The following is a 15,513-nucleotide window of genomic DNA, read 5'->3' as shown; positions in this document are numbered from 1 at the left end:
TGCTTCTCTGCCAACTCTGCTGGAGTAAGAATGATTTCAATCAAGACCCAAATGTTAAGTGCCTTTTAAACATATACCTGTGACATAACATCTTTGTAACACCCTAACTTAATACTTCCCATGTCTGAATGTCTAATGCTGTATGGCACTTTATTTGTGACCTTTGTCCTACTTTTTAAGACTGTAGCTTAGGGGCTAAGATATTTGCAGAAAGAAAATTATGGCAGGCCAATGTATTCTCAAGAAGGAGTGAAAACCACAAAGATGGCAGAAGAAATGGTCCAGCCTGGAGCATGGAGCACTCTTAGGACTGGCATTCTTAATTCATGTGTTGAATTAGTTGACAAATAGAACATCTTGCTTCTGACCATCATCAGCCCTTGGTAGAGAGGACACTTTGAGAGAAGCAGCTTCAAGGAGCCTGAGAACAGAACTGGAAATGCCTGTTGTGAAAGCCTTTGCAAGTATCATTAACAAAGTCAAGTGTGTCTTTGTCATTGTGCATCAGCTAGCTTTTGGAAGTCTATTTACACACCCATGAATGGTCGCTTGTGAAGACCAAATACACTCATCAGTGCAACTCTCCAAGTTCAATTGTTCTGTAGAGGAGAAGAAAGTGATTTTAACATGGCCCTGTCAAAACTCTACTTTAGGAAACCTTGTTTGGCCAGGCATGTTGGTTCACCTGCAACCCAAGCAGTGAGGAGGCAGAGGCAGAAGGATTGCTCCAAGTTCAAAGTCAGTCTGGGCTACATAGTGAGTTCTAGGCCAGCCAGGGGTAGAGTGAGACCCTTTTTCATGAGCAAGCAAACAAATATGAAAATGGATACAAGAATGCCTATTTGGATTGGATAACCACTCTGCCATGCTCCATTTGCCACATTCTCCTAAGCAGTGGGAATGACAGAATTTCTTTTGTCTAAATAAGTCATCGTCAGAGAAAAATGAGACTAAGAATCAGTCCCAGAAGAATGGTAAGAGTTATGGGAGGATGACCTGGAATCCACGCCATTCACAACGTAGAGATGTTATCTAGGTCATAAATCATGCTGCTTTCACATGATTCCCTATTTGCATACTGCAGGAGGCTGCTTGGCAACGCCGAGGACAAAGTGTACTGACAGTGAACCACAGTTCCGTGTTTATGTGCTCTGGAATTTTAATTTATCATATAAGGTGCTAATTATTTAATTACAAACTTTGGGGGAAGCACAGAATCATTCCTCAAAAGAGCATTCCTTGGGTATGAATACTCATAGCAAGACTTCTCCATGCCTTGAGGTGTCTATCTTGAAGTCAGTCCTGGAAATGAGGCTGGTAACAGAAAAGAGAGGATTGGATTGGAAGCCTGGGATATAAAGCACCACGGTGGAAAAATTTTCTTTTTTGTTCCAATAATCACTTGAGCTCTTTAGAGCCAATCTTGCTAGTCAGGTGAATAATGAATGTACGCCTAACTTTCCATTACAGGGAACTCTGCAAGCGGCAACATGGGCCCCCTTCTGTGTGTGGCACTGGAGTTGTCATAAGCCCATGTCCACAGTGAGACATTATGCCCACTGTGTCACAGTCTCACTGAAAATCAGGGGCAAAAGAAAAGACTGAGTATTCACTTGGAAATTTCTGTTTCTCATCTGACCCCAGCACACCGGAGATGACTCTATGGAGAGATGGGTGTTCTCATACACTGTTAGTGGGAGTATAAACCGTTGCATCCTGGGTTAGGAAAGTTTAGGGAATCACTATCAAAACTGTAAGTGAACTTTACTACAATACAGCCATTCCACTCCCAAGAACAAATGTAGAGACAGGTGCACAGGTACAAATATGCATATATACACATGCACGTGTATGCAAATATATGACATATATGGTTATCAATTACAACAAGATGTATAACAGGAGAAGTGCAGCTTTCAACTATGGGAAAATAGAACCACAATAACTACTTAAAGTCAAAATTAGGCAGCTATGAAGAACATGCTCTGTCCCCCATAAGCTGGAATGGAAAGGTCTCTGAAATATAGTGCTAAGTGACCAAAAACAATGTGCAGAACAGTACGTCACCTTTCCTTTAGAGATGGGGGATAATGACAGCCATACTTACTTATATTTCTATAAAGCAAACAATAATGGTTTCAAAACAAATAATTCTATACTAAAGTCAGTTGTAGGTGTTGTGTGGAGGGTAGGTGCAAGTGGAGGCAGAGTTCTTGGTATAAACTTCTTTTTAATACTATTTTGGTATTTGAATAATGTAAATAAATTCAGTATAAATTTTTAATTAACCCTAGGCCTAGATGGTACATGTTGGTAATCTTTGTACATGGGAGGCAGAGGCAGGAAGATCAAGGAATTCAAGGTTATCCTGAGCTACACAGTGAGTTCAAATCCAGCCTAAGCTACATAGGGCTCTGCCTCAAGAAAAAATTGACTAATCAATTAACTCATTAAATAAGAAAGTTTTTAAAATATTTAACCCAGGGGTTTCATTTTTTAAGACCCATATCCCCACTGCTTTGGTGTGGTCCCCAGAAGTCTGAGTTTTCTATTTCATCTTTCGGTACATTTCCCTGGAAGAAATGAGCAGAAGGGCAGGGCTGGAGCCTGGGAACTAAAGACATGAGTTCGGATCCTTTCCTTTGCACGTCATATAACACCAACGCCATTAAGTAGCCATTTGACCCACTTTTGTTTTCTTACCAGAGAATTGAACAAATGCATAGGTGGACAAACTTAAGGACCCGTGCCTCACCTCTGTGACACACCGAAAGTCAGAATATTAACCCTTCTGGGTTCAGTGCACCTTTGGAAAGGAACTGGTGTACGGGCAAGGGATCTGTGACAACTGTTGGGACACACAGCACAAGACTGAGAGGCAACCACGGGCAAACAGAGGAGGGGATATAACCTGTTTCCCAAAGTATCTAAGACACTGAAATAGAAAGAAGAAAGTGAGCTCCCCAAAGACAGAATAAGAATACGAACACAAAACAAGAACAAGCTGACAGGGAGCGACTTGAAGAGAAAGGCGTGTAGTTAAAGGGCTCCATGTGTGGTTATCCTCGGTGTTTTGCATTCTGTAACGTCTAGCAGGGGAAGTGGGCAGGCAGCTGTAGAAGAAACACTAAGGACACAGATGTGAATATAAACATGAGACTTATGTTGAATGTAAGACCCAGTAGGATGGCCCTTACTCTATCGTTATTGGAGCAAGTAAGTGCCTGCTTCACACAGGTGGCTTCCAACTTACTTCCAAAATCAGATGGAAACTTCAAACATTTCTGAAAATGTTCCCCAGAGGACCATTTACCCAAAATTAGAGACTGAATGAAAAACCATTCTTTAAAAAGGCACCTCTCCTCCAAAACACCCTTCTCATCTCCATATGTACAGTCATCTGGAAAGCAGATTTACCATGAAGTGGATGGTCAAATAGGCCCCACAATGTTAAACTAATCAAGGAAATCGAAGCGCTGCTTTCCTCACCTTCCTGGAGTGAAACATTCCGAGAGGCTGGAAGTAACCACATGTTGGTGCTGTAACCTGGGGTTCACTAGCAGTGCTCTCACACCGCACCAACACCCAGATGCTGGGACAGGAAACCAGCTACTTAGAACCCAGTAAAAGCGAGTAGAGCCCTCCCTTCTATTTTGACTAGTCAGGGCCTCTATGTGATGTTCCTGGTTCCTGGTTCCAGCAGGGTCTAATTCTGCTTCCAGCTGTATTTAAGCTGGCTAACTCGTACAACATACTTGGGGATCTCCTGCTAATGAAATGAGGGAACCGCACACACCACGCAACTTGGAAGACAGATACAGTGGGACCCACCAGTCGTATAAACCAAAGTGATGATGATGGCAGGAGCAATCTTCCTCAGACAGTGCTCTTTTGAAGCAAGGCCTCTTGAGCAACATAGAATGGGGAAATGATTTCCCTAAACATGCTTGTAGACCTCAGAACTTACACAACTCTTTCTCAAGATCAAAGAGCAAATAAGAGGTATGTTGGAATCAAATTTAATCATTAGACTCAGGAAAGGTACCAGGCATGGACTACCTCATACAAGTTCTATTTCAGAAATCTTTCTGTGAGTGAAGAAAATGGACTGCCCTTAGATGCTCTAAATCATCTTTTCAGACTAGAGCATCGTCTCCAAAGCTCCTAACATCTAATCTGACAGAGACACGATATACAACAATGATTTAATGGTTATACAATTAATCACTATGCTCGGAGATGCAGAAAACAACTCAGATAGGGCAGGCTTATCATGGACAGGAGTCTTTTTAGTGGAAACAGAATTCCTGCTGGGTCTTGAAGAATTGGTATAATTGTGTGAGGAGAAAGTAATAAGTGAACAATAGACTCAGAGAATTGTAGGAGATTTCTGATCTTGTCCTTTTTGTTAAAGCTCATTTAGGTGTGAAGTGTGCTAGGGAGGTATTCACTGTTTTGATGATAAGGTATTAAAACATATTCTTCTGGAGTTGGAAAGTGATAAGAATATAGCTCAGTGGTAATGGCAAGTGCCAGTCTAAACTTTACACATATTAACACATTTAATTCCCCACTACCCTGTCAAGAGTTTGAGGCACAGAGTAAGTGACTGGCTGGGATCACAGACTTGGTAGATGTTAGACGAACTCCATCCTTGGGTTGAGGAATATGGACTTTGGTCTTTTACTCTTCTTTGGAAGTCTCTGATAGGAAATTCCTTCCAAGTTAGAACAACATTTAATAGGCCTGCCCTTCAGAGTCTCTGAACGTCTGGTTATTTGGAAGCCTGCAATCTCTTCTAGTCATGTTCTAATCTAGGTATTTGGGCAATGTAGTAAATGACTAGTCCCTATAACTCGTAGGCTATTAGGTTTATGTGACTTCTAGTTCAGGAAATCTCAAATGTTTCTGTATGGATGAGACAACTGTGCAAATTGCTAAACACAGCACATACCCAGGCTCAGTCTTAGATTCTAGGACCTCACATCTGTATTCTTAAGAGTTTACAAGGCATTTATGATAATCACTTGGTTTGGGAATCTGTGCTCTTTAATGTTCTAATTTACTTACACTTCCAATAGTTCACCTACTCTGACCTTCAGCTTTATGAAATATGTGCCCCAATTCCTGTATCTATCCCCCCTTTGTTTTTGTTTAAAATACTATTGTACTATAAGAAAATCATTACCATGAACATGAAGACCATAAAGAATGAGGTAGGCTAGACGTGTAACCCAATGGGGACATTTACTTAGTGTGCGCAAGACTCTGGGTTTAATCTGTAGTAGAAAAAAGGAAAGGCGAAGAAAATGAAATATTCAGTAAATTCAGGGAGAACATTTTGAAATAAATATTAATGCTAATTATACATTTTAGTGATGAATAAATGCTTAGTTGTTGCTTTTCTTCCATTATAAACTATGATTTCCAAAGTTCTACAATGGGAATCTTTGCACATTTTTTTTTAAAGGAAATCTACCTTTCTAGTTACTGTTTTCAGAATACTCTGAACTGGGAGGCAGAAGCAAGTCTCAACACAAAAAAATTGGCACAGAAACATGTTAGAGGACTTATGCCTTCACAAGAAACAAGCATTATTCCAGCATTCCTCTGCTATGGACCTCTACCTACTGACTTCTGATTGAGAGCAATTTGCTTACTGAGGAAGTTTTATGGAGTGGAGTGTCAAGGGATCTCTAGGAGGGGTGTAGTTGAGATTGAGGGGCAGAGATAGCATGCTGCTTGCCTGTTCTCTATCTAGACCAGAGTTGCTTATTTTACACACATAGGCATGCATGCATGCATGCACATACACATATGTGCTCTGTGTGTGGTTTTATTAATAAAAAATGGTGTTTGGTACAATATTATGCTTTCTAGGTTTTACAATGTGAACTTAGAGGCTAATAGACATATGTTTGTCTTTCCAATTTTGTTTCAAAAAGCAGACTAAGAAGTAACTTCTACCACTAGACAATAGTTTTGGTACTACATAGAAGTTTGGTACTACAGTCCATTTGCCATTTACTAATCCTATTAGGAAGTTAACTATTTCTGAGTTGGTGATGCCAAAAGTGCTGTACTTAAGTGATTATAAAGGCATGGCCCAGGAACATAACATACATATTAATACCACTGGATATTTGGGCAAAATCACCTTCTGACTTCAAAATTAAGTAAACAAATGATTTGTTTCTTCATTTGTGCATTATACTTCTATAAGCCTGGCCCAAACTTGCAGTAGCTCCATAAACAGTTCCTGTTATACCATGGGCTTACACTGAATCTGCAATTACTTAAAACGCCCAAGTTTTCCCTTCCTGTCATCTGTTGATAAGTCAGCCTACAAGTCCACACCCCTAGCTCCCTATTTTGTTCTGCTGAATTTTTAAAAATTCCACAAAGGACTAGACCTACCTGGACTGAGTCTACCAGGTTGACCTCAGTCTGTGGGGAAGGCTTTGCCCTGGAGGAGATGGGAATGGGGGGCGGTTGGGGGGAAGGTGAGGGGAACGGGAGGGGGGAGAACAAGGGAATCCGTGGCTGATATGTAGAACTGAATTGTATTGCAAAATAAATTAAAATAAAAAAAAATTCCACAAAGCCTGGGGCAATAGCTCAGTTGTAAAGCACTTGCCTCAAAAATCACAAGGGCCAAAGTTCTGTACCCACACCCTACACAAAAAGTGCAATGGCATGTATTTGTGATTCTAGCACTGAGGCAGCGAAGACTAGGGTGTGACTGGGGTTCAGTGGCTAGCAAGCCTAATGTACTTGGCGGGCTCCAGATCAAGGAGACACCCTGTCTCAAATAACAAGGTAAATGACATCACTAAGGAATGACAGCCAAAGTTTTCCTCTGGTGTCTGCGCAGAAATATGTGCACATACATCCACACACGAACACACATAAACATATAATTCACACATACACAACACATACACAAGTAATCACAGTATTTCCCATTAAATAAATGTAAATGATCCAACTTCTATCTAGCAGCAGAATGCCTGCAGTGCCTGTTGGCTTTATGTTTTGATGTGATAAGCGTATCGTCTGTGCCTTCAGACACATCATCAGCCAATACTCCATACTGGGTGTACTTTCCCAGTGTTGCATAAGAGAGAACACCTTGGAGCCTTTGGTCTAGGAATGTGGCCTGGGACTCTGCCAAGCATCTCCCTCCAGCATCATGACTGTAGATTTCTCCACCATTAGATTCTACGTAATATAAGAGAAAGTAGTCCGTGTTTAAAAACACATCCAACACATAAGGGCACATGTGAAAACACAGAGAAAGTTGTTTCAGTTTGGGCCCTGGTTCAGGTTTCAGAGGCAGAGGAGTCCACAGAAAATATAGTGTTGAGGCAGAAGCTCCAAATCCAAGAGTCATCAGACTCATGGCCAGGTGACAGAAGAGTTACTAAATGAGCGTCCCCTTCATCTTCACACATGCTTCTCTCTATCTTTCTCTTGGGATGGGGGGTGGCAGTAGAGGGGGGTGCTTGCTTGCTTTTCCTGAATAAGAATGTTTTCTGATTACTCCCATGGATGACACAAAGCACGTAGAGTACAGTTTCTTTCTCTGGTTGCCATGCTGTCTGTTCTTTCTTACCAGACACTGGCACACATTTAATACGTACTGTGTTCAGTCCCTGAAAAGCACAGGAACCAGCCTCTCCGCTCACACTCTAAAATTGAAGACTTAAAAACAATTTCACCTGTAAGTTTGTAGTTTCAGTCTCAATCAACTTTAACATGCCAAATATTCTGAACGTAATTTCATGAGTGAGGTAAATTATGCATAAAATTTTTAGAGCTCAGTTAAGTAACTGATTTTTATAATAGGTACTATGGAAAAATAAGTATTATTAAATATTTCTTTCAGTTTCTTTCTCCCTGCCAGCAAAACAATAAACACCTTTTTTTCCCCCCTAAAACCATTAAGTTCTTTCATTAACAACATCAACAAATGCAGAATCTTGGGCAACTACTAATGAATCTATCTGTTCCTTTAGCAGCTTTTACGAATGTGCCTCCTTAGGTTAATACTGTTCTGGATGCCGATGTGGGATCATGCAGAGGTACACTAACTAAACGTAAGTTTATTATACAACTGGGGAGAAGTTTGAGTCAACTTATAACTACTGATTCCTGTTTTCATCACTTTTCCATGCTATTTACTCCCAGGTTGATGTTATCTTTATCATTTCTTTCTACTTCTTTTATTTTCCTTACTTTTGAGGATAGGGGTGTGTGGTAGGTGAAGTGGTGTTTAAAAATCCTACCCTAATTATTACCCTCCACTTTATTCTTAAGACTTCTCAAATCATGAAAGTTAAAATTAGATCAGAGATGAAAGACATTCTTTAAGATCTTTATATTTCATTTATTTGGTGTTATTCTATCTCAGAAAGTAGAATAAATTGCCTTTGGCAATGGTAAAATCAAAACCTTTGTATTCAGTGCTATGGTACAAACACTTGAAAATGGTAAGTAAATGGCCATGGGGGGAGACCAGCCCTTGATTCCTGGTACCCAATTTTACATTGACTGGCATATTAAAACTTTTAAACCTACTTAGCGTTTAAGCTGAGGTACGGAGTTGTTTACTTTAAAAGTCACCTGTTATGATAAATCTTACTTTTCCCTCTCTTCTTCCTCACCCCTTCACACACACTTCCCAAGCCTGCACAGGGTAGCATGGAAAGCTAGTCAGTAGAGCCTTGGAAAGCAGTTTGTGTGGCAACAAGCTGACTTCCTCGTGAGGCTGGGGAAATGCTGTAGTAGGCACTACGACTTCAATGTTGGATGAATTTCTTAAATTAATTTGGAATGTTTTTCTGACTTTCTATTACATACTTATCAGATTTCACATAGACAAGTTGCAATTAAAAAACAGATTGTTTTTTTTTTTTAAATCTGAACAGAAGCACAGTGATTTTTTTTTTTAAAAAATCATGTAATTTTTTATGTATTTCCTGGTTATATTGAAATTAAGATATCCTCCTTTGCCTGCTCGCCTCCTTCCAAAAACGCAGAGGCATATAAAAAACACAGAAAGTCATCATAAAATCCCAGCCAAACCAAAGCAACCAAGATGAAAGCACATTTAAAAGCTCTAAGGTTCTGTAAGCTTTCAAAAGCAGGACATTACTACCATGACAACCAATGAAAAGTTCTTTCAAGTGAACCTTTGGGGAAAACTATGTAACATTCATTACTCTCTGGGCTCTTTAGAAATAAACTTTTACTTTATTATGCCTGCCACTGAAGCTTGTAAATTACGTTACTCCCCTCAGTTACTCCCCCCATTCTGTACCCTGCCCTCTCACTCATCTACTGCTACCCATCCTTGAACTTCAGCCCATCTATAAATGAAACCGCAGGGCGATGAGCTACTTTATAGCTAGCCACTATATTTGGTAAGATTTGCCTCACCAACAGTGTGTCTCATAGTTCACATTTGCGCTTAAGTAGTTACATAAATCAAAGTTGCCATACCGCTTTTAATAATCTCACTCTGTGTATATATATGATATATATGTATATATGATATATATGTATATATATATCTTGTAATATGTGATATATAAGTATATGACATGTGATACATATGTATATATCATATATATCATCATCATAATATACATGACAGCATTCCGTTCCCCTACACAATTTTCAAATATCAATGCAACTACTGAGTTTCATTTTTTTTATATGTCAACAATGACTCCATATATCCAATAATTGGGTCCATAACTTTCCGAAGTTTTCAGTATTCTTGTGATGGAGTGATGGAAGTCCAGTGATTCATTGAAATATAAAACTATTTAGGATTAAATAATCTCATGCCCTAAGTGGAAATTGGAAGAACTTTAAGAATGCACATCCCTAACTTTAAAAATACTAAAGCCTTAATAATGTTTCCAAGGGCTAACTCACTCATGCTAGTGACAGAAGGATTTCATTTGCCAACATCATTTATTGCTTAGCATTACTCCATACTAGACAGAATAAATGGAGGCATAGTGTAACCAGTACGTCTGCTCATTCACTTCTGACTCCCATCTGTGCATGTTATCCATCCTAATAAAGAAAATTTATCATAATGCAACTTAATGTGATTATCCTTCAAATGGCTTCTGCTTCCATTGAACAACAGCCAGCATTTTCAACTTGGAATTCTGCAAAACTCTCTTCTGATTCCTCTTTAAAATGCAATTCACAGCTTGAGATCCCAGAGCCTGCCCGTGGCTGAATGGCTGCACTAGGCGGCTGAGAGTCCTTCAATTAAGCAGCAATTTTGCAATTAGTGGAAACGGAGTGCTCCATAACAATTGTTTGAAAACAAGTTGAGACAAGTGAGCAATTACCCTATTAAAGAGATATATTTACTTTCACGGGACTCAAAGAGCCCCCTCACATAAACTGAAACCTTCTCCACAAGGAGACAAACACGGGCTGAAAATTATGTTTTAATCATTAGAATGAAATCAGAACAATACAACTGTTGCAGCAGGAGTGCCTTTCATAAAAGACAGTCAGCAGTGTGGCTGTTGCCCCCTTTCTGTGTTCTGTTTTCATTCAGGAAATCCACAACTGCTCTTTGGTCTACTCTAGGACTAGATTCCTACATCTTAAATTCTTAATGAACTACTTGTGTGTGACCTTTCCTTCCAAGGCATACATCTTAGATTGTCTTGATGCTTAGAAGATAAACTTATGGAGCCCAAACCTGCTGGCTGTGCTACATTTTACAACGAATAGGGACATAGAGTTGTGTGGGGGAGGGGTGGGGGAAGGGTTTTACGGAAGGCTTTTAAAGATGAATGCAAGAAAGAATGAAAACAAGCTGGTTGCTATACTATCAGGTGGGCGTGCTCAGCCTGTTCTCTGTGCCAAGCTACAATCCAGAGCTACTTATATTTGGAAGAAATGAGATTATCAATCATTTACATTTTAACTACTAAAAAGTTGGGACTCTCAAAACATTTCAGGAAGCAGGGAACAGCTTACATTCTAATGTTGCCCCCAGAAAATCCAAGGACTTTGAGCTAGGATTTTAGAAATTTGCCTTTACATTTAATATGATTTCTTCTTCCCAGCAAGTCAAAATGAATTAGAAATAACCCAGCTCCTTTCCCTCTTGGGACCTTTAGGAGATTTAAGGAACGAATTTACATAGCAGAGGTGAGGATGGCGGCACTCTAGCCAAATGATCACTCTCTAGGTTCCTCTTGTTTGCAATTAAAAGTTACGTGCTTCCAGGAGGGCATCCTAAAACAGATTTCCTAAATGCCTTCGTTTCTAGATACATACAGGGTGACAATCCTTTCAAACGACCTTAAGTAGCACCCTAAAATACACATGATTTCTAATTACCAACTTCGCTCTGAATGGGCTGTGAGAGATTCTAAAAGTATGTGAAAAATTACTGTTACTCTACTTTAAAAAAATGTTATGTCTAAGTGTGTCTGCAATGGTCTATTGCTTCAATATGTGTACGTCATGTACACCAGTCTTGTTTATCTGGAAGTTATTCCTTTCTTCCTAAATCACTCATAAACAGGAACATTTTAAATTACTTAGAACAGTTTGCTATATAACACTGCATTCTGTGTCATAGTATTTACTATTAATGTTTACCAATATGTGTCCCATTTGACAAAATAACATAGAAGAAAACCAAAAACAACTTTATGGTTCTGGAACTCCAATCATGGTAACTACCATATTTCAAATTCCAGTAAAGATTACATTTCAACAAGTGTCTGTTTCCTTTTTTCTTACCTTCAGAGATAAACTTGAAAAATAGAAAACAAAACAAAAACTCCAAACCTTATGCAAAACCAGGGAACTGCAGTAACTATTTGAAAAACTCCCTAGGGTTATTTCAACCCCTGTGCAAAGGATTAAGTCTATTATGTGTAACAGCTGGAAGCGCTCCTGTTCTAACGTCAGCTACCTCCGACCTGAAATCAGTGTCGCCTGTGGCAAGCTTAGAGGAGCCTGGATGTTTAGCAGAATCAAACCCGTAAATAAATAAGTAAATAAATAAATAAATAATGCAAAAAAAAAAAAACAAACAAAAATCAATCCTAAGATCAAAATGGCTTTTGACCTTATAACTAATGTATTAAAAATCGATTTCGGAGAAGAATTAAAAGAGGGATATATTCTCAGTAAGTTGATCCAATTGTTGGGAAGGGGGACTCATTTAACCTTTTATATACAATTAGATAACAATGGTTGTTCCTAGTTATACACCGCTTTCTTTTGAAATACAACTTCTAGAAGGTTTAATAAACAGGGAGAAATATGCTTCTAGCCAAGAACATCCTGCATTCGTGTGAGGGGAAATAAAAAGTTCGTTGGCTGTTGTTGATACTTAGAAGTATATTGCGGGATACCGGGAGGACCCTGAAGTAAGATCCAGAAAGTCCCACAGCTCATCGTCCAGGGTGGATCGTCAAAGCACCCCAGCCACTCAAGGAAAGAAGCGCAACAAGTCAAAATTCCAAGCCCGAGCCGCACATCTCAGGAAGCTGTCCGAAACAACATTCAACAAGTTTTTTGCTCACACCCCACTAAAGATCAGCAAAACTGCCCCTAAGAACTTCCCCACCCCCATCCGACCGCCCCCAGCAGCTGCTCTTGGCACTGTGGCCGGCAGAGGGCACCCTCTACCTTTCTAGCGCAGTTCTCCGGGCCCTCCTCTCCCTCTTCTGGATCCTCCCTCTACATCTTGCTCTCCTCCGCCCCCCACCCGGGTCCCCATACCCAGTACCCTAGTCCAGGCTCCACCTCCAATTCACGAATTGTTTTCACTAAAACACCAGTTCACCCCCGCAGCCTGTGGCTCACCCACCCCCAGCCTCCCGGGGACAGACCCCCTGGGCTGCAATTTCCCCTTCTCCCTCATCGTCAAGCACAAAACTCCAAGCCCCCATCCTCAGCTATTTCTTTCCAGCTTTAGCTCACTCATCCATCCCTCTTCCTGCTTCAGCATCCCCAGAAACCAAAACTAGTTGTTTCATCCTCCATAGACACCCAATCAATTTCCTGACGAAAGTCAAAACTTTCACTTCCGCGGGAGGATGCCCTAAGGGAGCCCCGCAGGATGGGCAGAGGGTCGGGTGCAGGCTGTCTGGGAGTTCCGCAGATCCTTTCAGGCCCTAGCGGCAAGAATGGCCCCAAGTTTTTCCAGTTACGTTGGCCTTGGACCTGTAAGTAAGCCTTGGTATTACTCCCTGGAGAGCAGGTGACAGTGTACAGCCTGTGTGATACCCAGGAAAGGACACGAGGGCAGAGGGCGCAAAGATCCACTCCCGGACCCCACACCACCGAGGTCCAAATCCGCTTGGAGAGTGTCTAGCTGATGGTAAGGGATCCCATCCCAGCCCTGACCCGGTGCCCTCCGTCTGAGCCCCCCGACAGCTGGCGCCCTACATCTCTCTCACCACCTTTACTCGTCTGCGGGAGGACTTCGGGGATCCCCTGAACGCAGGCTTAGCTCCCATGGCGCAAGTCGTCCTATCCCCTTGGCCTTTTCTCTGGCACTGCAGGGATTCCCGGGGTCCCGCAGTCCCTCCGGGCCGTGGGCTCCAGGGAGAACGCTCCTCAAGAGCAACCCCGCCCCTCTGCTGTCACAGGACGAAGGTGAAGCCGGAGTTCTGCGGTCCCCACAACTTCTCATCGCCCCCCCCCCCCCCCCTACTCCCCAGCCAACTTTCCCGGGCGCACGCGCCGCCGGCTCCCGCGCTTAGCCCCACGCCCCGCAGTCGCCTACCTCGGGGTCCACACAAAGCTCTCGGGTCCCCGGCAGCGGAGTCACATCGTTGTCACGCTCTTGGCCCCTGCGCCCTGTCCCGGGCCCCGTGCGCTTTCCCGTCTGCCCCACAGCAGCGGTGGCGGCAGAGGGAGGAAGCCGGTCTCATCAAAGCTTCCCCAGGCGGAGGTGGCGCGTCGCCCCAGGCGGCCTCCTTCTCCAGGCCCGGGAGTCCCCGGCGCGGCGGGGACCGTGCGACTGCCAGCCAGCGGGTGCGCCCTGGCGCGGCGGCAGCGGCGGGCACCCGGAGCTCAGCCAGCGCCAGGCTCTGGGGTCAGACATTATTTAGCTCTTCGGTTGAGCTTCGATTGGTCAGACAGCGCCGCCCCTATCCCCTCCCTGCTCCGCCGCGCCACCGATACCCATTCGGGGCGTTCGCTTAAAGGGGACGCCGCGCCTTTTCCTCTCGGGGGGCTTAGCCCTCGGGGGCCCTCGGGGAACCCCTGACCGCCCTGCACCGGCTTCTCGCCATTTCCCGGGAGCCCGCCGCTTAACCCCAAAGCCCTGCGCCTGCCCTCTGTGGCCTCCTCAGGGTGCCCTGGGTTAGGGGGGGTGGTCGAATCCCAGTTTCCGGAACCCTGCTCCTGGCAATGTGCCCCCAGAACATGAAAAAGCGCTTGTGAATCCCACGCGCCCAAATCTTTCTCCTCTGGTTTGCAACTCTTTCCATCTTTCCCATCCCAGCACCCAAGTTCTGTGGGAGAGGGCGTGCATTTCCCTGCCCCAGACACACCTTCCCGCACCTTTTCTCACCACAGAGCTAGGAAAAAGAAAACACACACACACACACACACACACACACACACACACACACACACACACACGCACGCACACACACACACACACACACATACAAAAAAAAAACCGAGCACACAATGAAACTGCACAGAGTGTGCGGGGGTTATGGTTTAACTCCTCTACCTTAAACACATCAGCTTAACCAGAGTTCGCGCCCTGACCTCTCCGGAGTTTGCCTAATAGAATTCAATCAAGATAATAACAGTATTTTTTATTAATGAATAACCCCGGATAACATTACACCAAGTTACTGCTTCTAGCCGGGAAGCCTAGGCAATAACAGACCTCACTAAAGCCATATGCTTCCCAGCAGAACAAACGGGGGGGGGGGGGGGAGAAAGAGAAAGAAAAGAAACCCACCTTTTTCAGTCACTACTTGTCAAAGTAAACATCAAGGCAGCTGCTCTGGGGAAGACCGGTCCCCAAGGTCCTAGACTCTTACTATATTTTTTCCCCTTCCCTTCGATTAAAAGGGGGAGGGGGACGAGTCTTTGGTGGCCGGTATGTACTCCTGTTCTGCAGCAAAGAAGTTAAATTATTGATAGTGGAAATTGCATGGCGGAGGTAATACTCGCACGCCTTCAGCGAGAAGCTCCATTTGATCTAGGCAGAGGCTGGGAGATTTCATGCTAGCTCCGGGGGTGGGTGGGGGGAGCGGCAGCGCGAGCAGTCCTCTCCTCGGTGAATGGGAAAGTGGGTGGGAGTCCACGAGAGGGCTCCACGCTGCCTTGACGTGAGCTGTCATATGATACCTCCTCTGCCTCGAAATAGACACTCTAGTGCACGAATTACCAGAATCAGAATTCCGCGCATTTAAAATGATACATCTTTTATTAGAAGAATTCCGTTCCAGGGTATTGCATGCTTTGTAGATGTTTTCACTT

At 43.0% G+C, this 15,513-nt stretch overlaps 1 protein-coding gene across 1 annotated transcript in view; it reads right to left on the bottom strand.

The window, feature by feature from the left end:
• The window catches only part of Bdnf (brain derived neurotrophic factor), a 30,139-nt gene extending 15,951 nt beyond the window's left edge, over positions 1-14,188 (bottom strand). Inside the window, 1 exon segment of the mRNA XM_052725301.1 lies at positions 13,793-14,188. Coding sequence (XP_052581261.1) covers positions 13,793-14,113 — 321 coding nt within the window. The 5' untranslated portion in view covers positions 14,114-14,188.
• Positions 14,189-15,513: the final 1,325 nt, after the last annotated feature.

The sequence above is a fragment of the Peromyscus californicus genome, unplaced genomic scaffold (genome assembly GCF_007827085.1).
Source record: "Peromyscus californicus insignis strain IS unplaced genomic scaffold, ASM782708v3 Scaffold_7__1_contigs__length_154581171, whole genome shotgun sequence".
Classification (NCBI taxonomy): Eukaryota; Metazoa; Chordata; class Mammalia; order Rodentia; family Cricetidae; genus Peromyscus; species Peromyscus californicus.
The sequence above is the reverse complement of the archived record's forward strand: the minus strand, read 5'-3'. Positions and strand labels throughout refer to the sequence as shown.